The 10,941-nt window shown below is 37.3% G+C and overlaps 1 protein-coding gene across 3 annotated transcripts in view; it reads right to left on the bottom strand.

Annotated features, from left to right (window-relative positions):
* Positions 1–224: 224 nt before the first annotated feature.
* The window catches only part of LOC149805628 (uncharacterized), a 126,712-nt gene continuing 115,995 nt past the window's right edge, over positions 225–10,941 (bottom strand). For all 3 annotated transcript variants that reach the window (XM_089950267.1, XM_089950265.1, XM_089950266.1), the window contains exons 2-3: positions 7,028–7,951; positions 225–2,818 (exon numbers count right to left, since the gene is read on the bottom strand). In XM_089950267.1, coding sequence (XP_089806393.1) covers positions 2,085–2,818; positions 7,028–7,951 — 1,658 coding nt within the window. In that variant the 3' untranslated portion in view covers positions 225–2,084. The remainder of the gene's footprint in view (positions 2,819–7,027; positions 7,952–10,941) is intronic.

Genomic DNA, 10,941 nt, shown 5'->3' with positions numbered 1-10,941 from the left:
TCGATGCCGACGTCTGAATATGACGATGTCGGCATCATCAATATATATATATATATATATATATATATATATATATATATATATATATATATATATATATATATGTGTGTGTGTGTGTGTGTGTGTGTGTGTCTTGACGGCACATCAAAAATAATGGTTATATAGTGCCGACTGAAAGCCAAATTATCAAAGTGAAATACCAGAATAATAACTGTAACAAGAAGTATATTTGTCACATAAAAATAGTTTAATCATGGGAAGCGCATAAATAGTTGTGTTCATTGTTACAGTAGGATCAATAAAGATAAACAACCGAAAACAACTAAAATATATAATCAATCGATCGATTATATGAAGTCCATCGTGAAAAATACATCTTTTACATACTGAAACGTGCATGTACATGAATTCAAATATGAATGCATCTATTGGACGTGAAAAAAATAATGTAGTCAGAATGTTGAAAGAACGTATATTCTCTCGTTGATTTACCGTTGCGCCCACTTATTTTCTTTCAGTACTGAGGCAACTGGTGAGCTTTTCCTAGTTTTTAAAACAAGGACGAGTCTGTCTTTTTTGGCAGCCATCAGAGAAATACACGGTTCTTCCAACATAGCAACCAGTAACATGTTGCACACTTCTTGAAGTATAAACATATTTTATAAAGGGTGCACGACCGCTACTTTAAAACATTATTCTGCGAGATTCAAATAATCGAAAATCACACTGAAGCAAAGAGATTCAATATAATGTTGCGAAACGTTGAAGCCAGTTCTGTCAATGTACATCAGATCTATTCCACTAAATATCACATCACCTGGGGATATTGCAGAATTAATTCAGTTTGAAAATTATGTCGTAAACATATATTGTCCTAACTATGTTTGAGCAGGACGTATTTTTGATTTTTAATTTGAATGGATACTGTATCTTGCCAAATAGATCAAGGTCTCGTTTCAAGAAACGTTTTTATTAAAAATGAAGAGATATTTACTCCTGTTTTAAATTCAATCTCGCTGTAATACAAATTCGACAGATTGTGCTTTTACCGATAATATCAACTACACGTCATTCCTAGATTGTGCAATATTGTTACTTACATAATATGTAAGAGTTCATTGTGACGGTATATATAAGACAAATTAGTTTGTTATCAGTAAAAATGAAGATAAAGTATTCAAATTTTGGGACAGAGGAACTGTGTGAATGCGCATGTGTGTGCATCGAACACTGAAAGGAACGGTCGTGGAAATCAAAGCCACGATTATTAATATAAATATTATGGATAAAACAAAATCTCTCATAACCGGTCAGCTGCCTAGGAAAGTTATTCACTTTAACGTGATCCCTGAAGAATTCTAAATGAATAAATGAACCTGTATTTAGAAACCACCTGTATTTAGAAACCACCTGTATCTGAAGAAATTTTTTGTCATTAAGAAATATGCCACATTATATTGTATTATCTCACATAGACCTTTGACCCTTCATCGTGTATTATCTCACATAGACCTTTGACCCTTCATCGTGTATTATCTCACATAGACCTTTGACCCTTCATCGTGTATTATCTCACATAGACCTTTGACCCTTCATCGTGTATTATCTCACATAGACTTTTGACCCTTCATCGTGTCTAGAAATGACTTTGCATACGTTACACCAATTCCATTTATTCCACAAAGTATCAAATATCAGCATCCTTCAGGAGTCGTAGTAGCTACAGAGATTATAATTGACAACACCCTAGTAAAATCAGTTCATGATCTATATCAGACAAGAAATGTGTCATTATGAACAAAAGCTGTTTCCGCTGTCAAACAATTATGAATAACATATTGAAATTTCGTATATTTACTTTATAATGTTCTTCTTTTGTGTGTCTATGCGTGATACTGTTTAAACGCCAAGGTTAGGCTACCGCGTAATAGATGGAGTTCATCAAAAAGAAAGAGTCGACATAAGAGTTAGACACCCTCTAAACGGACAATTTCACTTCTAAAGGCAGGCATGTCTCTGAACAAGGCTTAGATTTATGGATTTCGTGAGCGTTGGATTGGAGAAATGTGGACAGAATTGAGTCGTCAATAGAAAGCTGGGTTGGTGTGTTCAATCAGGCAGTGTTTGCAATATTTCTTAACAGTCCGGTAGGCTTCTACGCTCAGGTGACACTCTTGTATAATTAACTGCTGAAGACCTCGACAGTAGTACGCTATTGTCATAACTCCCCTGTCTGTGATTCCATCACATGATTTTACACTCAGTTTCTTCAGCTGTTGACAGTGCTGAGCGAGAAGAAATAAACCTTCGTCTGTGATATCGCATTTCCCAACGTCCAGGGACTTCAATCGTGAACAGTTTCTGGCAAGTGTGTCTAGAGAGTCATCCGAGACCGCCTCACAACCTCGTACATTTAGATACCTTAACTTCCGGCACCCTCTCGCCACCTGGATAATTCCAACGTCAGACACTTTGTCACATTTTGCCACGCTGAGATAGCGAAGGCTGTCTTTGAGCTTTGCAAGTTCGCTAATGCCATAGTCTGTGATCTTTTTACAATCACTAATACTGAGCTCTTTGAGGCAATAACAGTTGTTGGCAATCGCCTGTACACCGGCATCGCCGATCCGAACACAGCGTCTGAGATAGAGAAACTGTAACTGGGAACAATACGTGGCAATTGCTGTTAGCCCATCGTTCTCGAGGGCATAGCAATCTGTCATGTCAAGGTGGCGGAGGTAGACTTGACGCAAGTGGTGTGCTGAGGCCTGCATCAGGATGCTGTCTGTCAGTCGTATGCAGGTGATACACGGGCAACCTGAAAAGATTAAGACATAGTCCATACACTTGACTTCAAGATACCAACAAATTACAAAGATATATATATTTTTTTAAATATACTGAACAAAAAATACAAAAGAAAGAACGAAGATTGAATTGTATCGAGTTCAAACCGTCTTCATGAGGAATTCATGAGCTTAAATCGATACGACTGGTGTCAGAAAAAGTATAACCATATTATTCAAGGTTTTGATATGACATTCCCAAATCTAGTTTAATAAATTTTATGTCAACCTACTTACAGTATGAGCTGTTTTATTTATACCATGGAGGAGTTTTCGCAAAGGAAATTATTTTAATGGAATACTGACAGGCTAAAATTTACATTCCCGCCATCCAGGATTCCAAACACTGCAGTGTGTGAATATGCTGATGACCCTTTATAAGTCCGAGTCTAAGGAAGATAACTTTGCAGTTTTCTTTTTTCCGTAATATAATAATCAGAGGAAACACTGACAGCACTTGAAAAGGTACCGGGTCATATTGATTATTACACCCTGTCTACAACATCAAGTGACTTCGAGTTCAAATGAGATACTATTACAGTAGGTAATTTTCAATTAGGCTGTGGGGCAGTCATATCTCGTTATATTCCTTCATGCTAAATTTCCCACGTAATGAATTCATCGGATTATGAAATTTTACCTCTGCGATACTTAATCCTGACGCCATGCGTTATCTTTGTAAGATCAGACCAGCCCTTTTGAAATACTCTCAGACGTAAATGCCTGCCCTGTAACATTATAGTATCAGGGAAAACCTTTTCCTCCCTCGTGAATGTTTGTATAGAAGTGCGTTTATTCAATGTATAGCTAAAAACTTTTGAAAAGTGTTTGGAAAGAATTATTTTATTTTATTGTATAGTCATTTGAAAGCAAATGAGAAGTTAACATTGTATTTTCGGTTAGATCGCCACGAGGAAGTGTTTGCGGGTTGCGGTCATAGTGAATGTGGATACAGTGGATGGGGTCGTGCTGGTTTAATGAAAATAGTCATTTTGCTTCCAAAAGCTGTAATTCTCCATACCTATTTAAAGAAAAAAATTAAAGACACTGATGTTTACTTTAGGGAACCAGGCTGCTTGATTTTGTTTCAATAGTAACATTCGGCTGTTTCCGTAAAGTAAGTACCCCAAGGTTAATGACGGCTTATGGAAATCGCCGAGTCGTTACGACTGACAGTTAAACTTCCGTACATTATTGCAAAATTAATAAAGTATGAAAAGCACGATCACCAGGTCGTGAGATCATGTAACTCTGAGTTTCCACTATGAACCAATCGCAGGACTTCTCTAATACGACATGGTCTGTGATTGGTCACAACATGTTTCAACCTCAAGTTCAAGAGTTGAATGGTTTCCTGGCTTGCTTCTTATGGTGCTAGAAACGTTCGTGCCACTTGTCTGCGCTAGTCGTCGGCTTCAAAAGAAACACAACAAAAGAACTTTCGTCTTCGTATGTTCATATTGTTTGATATGTAAGATATACAAATATGTTATATTCTGTCAATAATGAAAGTTAACAGCAGATCCGCCATGTTCACTGCGTTCATATTAAATGCATAATTTTTTGCCATTTGATAAATGACATCAAGTGCTCCCAGCCCATCTAGCTTACAGCATTATTGTTGTTTTTTCACGGAATAACGGTCTGGATTAGATATTTCCCTTGCCCATTAGTGGTTTTCATTTCAATTTTGCATTTACTTTTCAACTGTAGACTTTCATATTGGTAGAACTTTGCTGTTTTTCCAGAATTTAAAAATCTGAATGCATCCGTTGTGACACCGCATGTTACATATGTACCAAGGCTTTTGATAACCTGTGACACCTCATGTAACATATGTAGCAAGGCTTTTGACAACCCGAGACACAAAACAATGGCATAGTTTAGACTCGTGCACTGATATCACGTATCATTTCCTATTAGTGTACTGATGTCACGTATCATTTCCTATTAGTGTATTGATATCACGTATCATTTCCCATTAGTATACTGGTATCACGTAGCATTTCCTATTAGTGTACTGATATCACGGAGCATTTCCTATTAGTGTACTGATGTTACGTAGCATTTCCTATTAGTGTACTGATATCACGGAGCATTTCCTATTAGTGTACTGATGTCACGTATCATTTCCTATTAGTGTATTGATATCACGTATCATTTCCCATTAGTATACTGGTATCACGTAGCATTTCCTATTAGTGTACTGATGTTACGTAGCATTTCCTATTAATGTACTGGTGTCACATAGCATTTCCTAATAGTGCGTCTGTAACTTTACATTCTCAGGGCCTAATCTAAAGCTAGAATTATTAGCAGTTTTACTTCACCATAAACCTAGAAAACTTTAAGTATTATGAGGGAATTGCCAAATGTTGGCCATATTATTAGAACAAAAGGTCTTGTGATTTCAAAAATGTGCAACTGGTATGAATTTCTTGGATTTTTCAGAGCGAATTTCGGAAACAAGCGCGTGCTTCACATAATTATGCAGACTATATATTTCCTTATCATCTCTGAAGGTAAGCATGCCATTCACCATTATTTTTAAAGTAATATTTCCACATAAATCCATTGGCGGTTCTCATCACACGAACCATACACTGAAATGCATAATCTGGTCGATTGGGGAACAAAAACGAGAAAAGAGGGTTTCTGAGCTAATTTTACCTGATTTATTATGGATTAGAGGAAATTGTCATTTTACAGGATGTCGTTAAGGGAGATATTAAATTCAATCCTTAAAATAATAACTTTCCACATTTTAAACAAAATAAACAGTAAACTTATTACAGACTGACGTGATCCAATAAGATGGATTTACTGGATCATAAAAAACCGCATATTCACCGAAACAAAGGCTGGTGATTAGTACAAATCTCAGTGGAAAGCGTTGAAATTTAACTTGTTTCAGAATAATGAAAACGCCATTTCAGCTGCACGATGCCACTGTTGAAAAGTAACGACTTCACGCTCAGTTCAATGACGTCAATACAGTGCACTATCTATATAGTCAAGAATTCGTACTCTTAGATATTGTGAATAATAGGGAACGAACGAACTTGTGAGAAACACGTACGTCAGATGCCACCGCAATATCCAACAATATGGATATTATAATTTATAATTATATGCTCCTGTTTATTAAAGAATACATTTGATTTTTTTCCACAAACTTAAAGAGATTACAAATGTATCCGAAAAAGAAATGTTGCTCTAATTAGTTTCATAACTGACGTGACGTAATTTTACGTGTTGTTGCAACATCGTATATATTGCTCTAACTAATTTTATAACTGGCGTGACGTAATTTTACGTTTTGCTGCAACATCATATATATTGCTCTAATTAGTTTAATAACTGACGTGACGCAATTTTGCGTGTTGTTGCAACATCATATACCTCTGGTGGTATCATGTTACGTAGCACAAGGTATTGCGTCTAACGCTTGCTTAATAGACCGATAAGTGCTTGACAGCGTCCGATAAGAACAGAGTCCGATAAGTACTTAACAGAGCCCGATAAATGCTTGACAACGTCCGATAAGTGCTTGACAGTGTCCGATAAGAACAGGGTCCGATAAGGCAATGGATTTTTTATTTTATGCAAAATAGGTATTCTAGTGATTCCAAAACAGTCGATAAGTCAGTCTTACAAACTTTTGAATGCAGACAATAAAAAAATCCCATCAAATCGAAATCGTAAATGGAAAGGCCCCAGTTTTAATGTCCCCTTACGAAACTGAAGTTATAGATTTACTAATGAAATCAACAAGTTACAAAAGAAGTTTATACAGCCTTATTTTCCCTTTGGAAGTGGATTTGTACAGATTTACTGAGGAGATCAGCAATTTATCAAAGTACTTTCAAGTTTTAATTTCCACCGTGGATGTGGATTTATATATATTTATTGAGGATTCGACAATTTATAAAAGGATCTTTTCCTGTCTTAAGCCTCTCTTTAGAAGTGGACTTGTAGAAATTTACTAGAATCCTCAATTTATAAATGGAGAAAAATCACGAGAGAAGATATATCGTCTATATTTATTGGAAGTGCTAAGAAATTATTCCTCAGGCATCTATTCATGTGCAGAGGCAGATAATATAATTTCTTTGTGACAGGCTTCTTGCAAATGTTGGCTTAAGCGGGGGGTGGGGGTGGGGTTGAGAGAAATACTATACCTGAAACGTCGAGGTATTCCAAATTGACACAGTACGACACCACTTCAAACAGAGCATTGTTAGAAATATTAGAACATCCCTGTATCTCCATATGCCTGAGTTCGGGACACCTCTTGGCAATTAAGCGAAGTCCCTTATCCGTCAACCGCTCGCAACCGGTTAGAATAATTCTTTCCACAATAACACAAACTGTTGGAGTATTATAACTAAGCCGTTTAGTCAAATATTTCATTGCCTTATCAGTGTCCAGTGTTTCGTCGCTTATGACTATCCGTTTCCATAACCACGGGTCCCATGCTAGGCGATACCATCTTTGACAAACACGAGAGCATTTGCATATTTGATCTGTTGGCAAGTTTGAGAAAATATTCACGATAACGTCATCCGTTAATAAATCAAACGGAGACGGTCGAATATGTCTAGCTTTTCCTTTATTTGAGGTTAACATTAGCTTTTCCGTGTCCTGTAGATCCAATTGGCTGAATTTAGAACTGATATGATTCATTTTATGGGACTCCAAATGATGATATTCAGGATGGGGATTTTCGAAATGACCATAGTCCGAATGAGGAGAGTTCTTCTGCTCAATATATTTCGGAGCATGGCCATTTTGAACCACAGGAGTGGAATTGTTAATAATCCTATCTCTATTAGCCTTGTTTTGTTGCGCTATTTTCGCTCCCGGAGTATATGCCCAGGGGAACTTCCCCTCACCTAGTCTTTTGTGGAGATATGGTCTGTCAGTGGAAGAATCAGAAAACTGCCTGTCGAATGATGAATCGGATAATCTCTGATCCGTGGAGGACAGCGACAAGTTATCGCCCTTGAATGTGGACATTTTGCAGGAAGACGGGTTATAACTGGCGACATCTGAAGCAAAGCCAGACGAGGACTCGTATGTGTTCTCTGTTGTCTCAGATGGATCTGAAAGAGATTAAATAATTATGTATGAGGTTAAATAATTATGTTTGAGAAAATTTTATCAGCTTGTATTATTTGTCATTAAGAAAAGTAGTTTTGAACAATTGATGAAAAACTACAATTTTAACCTCAGGTCGATTATCTAGATTTATAATTAAAACAAAATGGGCAAAAGAGGGAGCCAAATAAACCTGAATGTTTATGTTTTTTTAGGTATTTATGTGCATAATATTGTTCGTGCTAAGGCATGGACATCAATTATAGCACCATAATAAACTACACTCTAATGAGACAAACTAAGTCCATTTAAAGTTCACCGATATATCTAGCCCGTTGTTACTGATGTAGTAAATTTCAAGGCCAAGAAACAAATGTGTCAGCATACACGTGGAACACGCCCCATTAGAAGAAAGAAAAACAATTTTATTTCTTGCATCTTTCAAAGGCACAATGAAATAAGATACATCTGACTAGTCCACATAAAAACGAAAACCGATAGTGTTCTCTCTATCGACTGAGCCATCTTAATTGATATGGTAGAATTCCCTCCAGTGTATTTGTAAATTTACAAAGACAGATTTAAGAATTAAATTTCTGTTTTGTCACTCTTTCTTGGTGATCAAGGAGGCAGAAACGACCAAATGTCTTTTTAAAAAAACTTTCTGTCTATTCATTTTAACACATCACATGCATAGGTAGAGCCAAGTTTTGAGAGAAAAAAAGAAAAAAAACATCTGCATGTGAGTGGAAGGGCACATATTAAATCAGACGTTAGTAAAAGTGTGTCTCCGTTATCTCTACATATATATAGACATACTGAGACAAATACAGAGACATACAGACAGATACACACATACACACACACAGACAGACAGGACGCGAGTTGGGCTCATTTTTAAGACACAATATTCCTATGCGAAATTCCAGCTAATATGCATGATGGCAAAGTTCAAGCTATTGATGCCTTACTAATATAGAGTATGCCATGGTACAAGTGTTTGACCTCTTATTAATATACAGTATGACATGGTACACGTTATTGACGTCTTATTAATATACAGTATGACATGGTACACGTTATTGACGTCTTATTAATATACAGTATGACATGGTACACGTTATTTACGTCTTATTAATATACAGTATGACTTGGTACACGTTATTGGCATCTTATTAATATACAGTATGCCATGGTACACGTTATTGGCATCTTATTAATATCACTGGTCAACAGTGAAATCATTACTGACTTGAAAAGGCCCTAATCTGTAGTATTTTGGTGTGCCGAACACGAATATAACCGTGAAAAATTTGTATTGGCTCTCGTTTTGAAGATATTCATATACCTCATTTTCTATGTTTCACTGTGTAAATTTCTCCAGTAGGACTGCAGCAACATCCGGAATAATGATGTAACATTGCATAATACCATCATGCTCACATCATCCACAGTTGATTGCATCATTTTCTGATGCAATGCAATACTAATGCCATGCGGCTGCTGAAGTAAGTTGACGTCAGCAGTGTACTATACATGTGTAGGCCTATTATACTAATGCCAGGCGGCTGCTGAAGCTGACGTAAGCAGTGTACTATATAAAGCCCAATCAGATAGGTTCAGCATTTAAAATATTTTAGACGTTGTGCGAGACAGTTCAAGCTACTGTTACATAAAACTTATTATTTTATCCATTTACGTACAATAAAGAACAGTAATGCCTCGAAAGTGTGTTAATACCGCGGACAATTTTTGCTGTATTTGTGGGGAAGTGACATTTGCCAACCAGAAGAAAACTATCAATTCTCAAGTGAAGAAGGCATATCATCTTTACTTCGGATGCAAGGTTGGTGACCAAGACAAGCCTTGGGCTCCGCATATATGCTGTGCTACATGTACAACACAGCTTTCACAGTGGTTGAATTGCAAAAGGTCATCAATGCCGTTTGCAGTCCCAATGGTGTGGAGAGAGCCAAGCAACCACCTAAATGACTGTTACTTCTGCTTGGTTCCTCCTCTTTCCGGCGGAATAACGAAGCGAAAGAAGTCGAGAATAGTCTACCCAAACATTCCGTCTGCATTGAGACCAGTTCCACATGGTGAGGGACTTCCTATTCCAGAACCTCCAGCAGAATATTCTCTTGATTCATCTGACGAAGACAAAGGTGAGTCGACCTGTTCTTCTCCTGGTCCATCAGCATGCAGTGATCCAGATTTTCACTGTGGTGCATCATCAACCCCACACAGAATAACACAGGAAGAACTAAATGACCTGATTCGTGATTTGGACTTATCAAAGAACAAGGCAGAATTGCTAGGATCAAGACTCCAACAATGGAATCTTCTAGAAGAAGATGTCACAATTACTGCATATCGAAAGCGCCACCAGCAATTGGAGCCTTTCTTCAGAAAGGAAAGTAATCTGATATTCTGTTCCGATATTGAGGGCCTCATGAATGCTTTAAAAATCACTCATGACCCACAAGAATGGAGACTATTTGTGGACTCTTCGAAACTGAGTCTCAAGGCTGTGCTTTTGCACAATGGAAACATTCTTCCATCTATTCCAGTAGCGTATGCTGTCCACATGAAAGAGACATACGATAACTTAAGGCAGCTACTGAATTCCATTGAGTATAACAAGTACAGCTGGCACCTCTGTGGTGATTTGAAGGTAGTTGCCCTTTTAATGGGACTGCAGCAAGGATATACAAAATACATGTGTTTCTTATGCGAGTGGGATAGCCGAGCAAGGGAAATGCACTACATGAGGAAGGAATGGACTCACAGGCAGAATGTAGCCATTGGAGAGAAGAATATCCAACACCCAGCTCTGGTTGAGGCTCAGAAAATCTTGCTACCACCCCTTCACATCAAACTAGGTTTGATGAAGAACTTCGTGAAAGCCATTGACCGGACTTTGCCAGCATTCCGATACCTGCATGAAAAATTCCCTCGACTCAGCGAAGCAAAGATTAAAGAGGGAGTTTTTGTG

This window comes from Sinohyriopsis cumingii, chromosome 2, assembly GCF_028554795.1.
Source record: "Sinohyriopsis cumingii isolate HCF-2022 chromosome 2, ASM2855479v2, whole genome shotgun sequence".
Taxonomy (NCBI): Eukaryota; Metazoa; Mollusca; class Bivalvia; order Unionida; family Unionidae; genus Sinohyriopsis; species Sinohyriopsis cumingii.
Note: the sequence above shows the minus strand (reverse complement) of the source record. Positions and strands in the feature narration are given on the sequence as shown.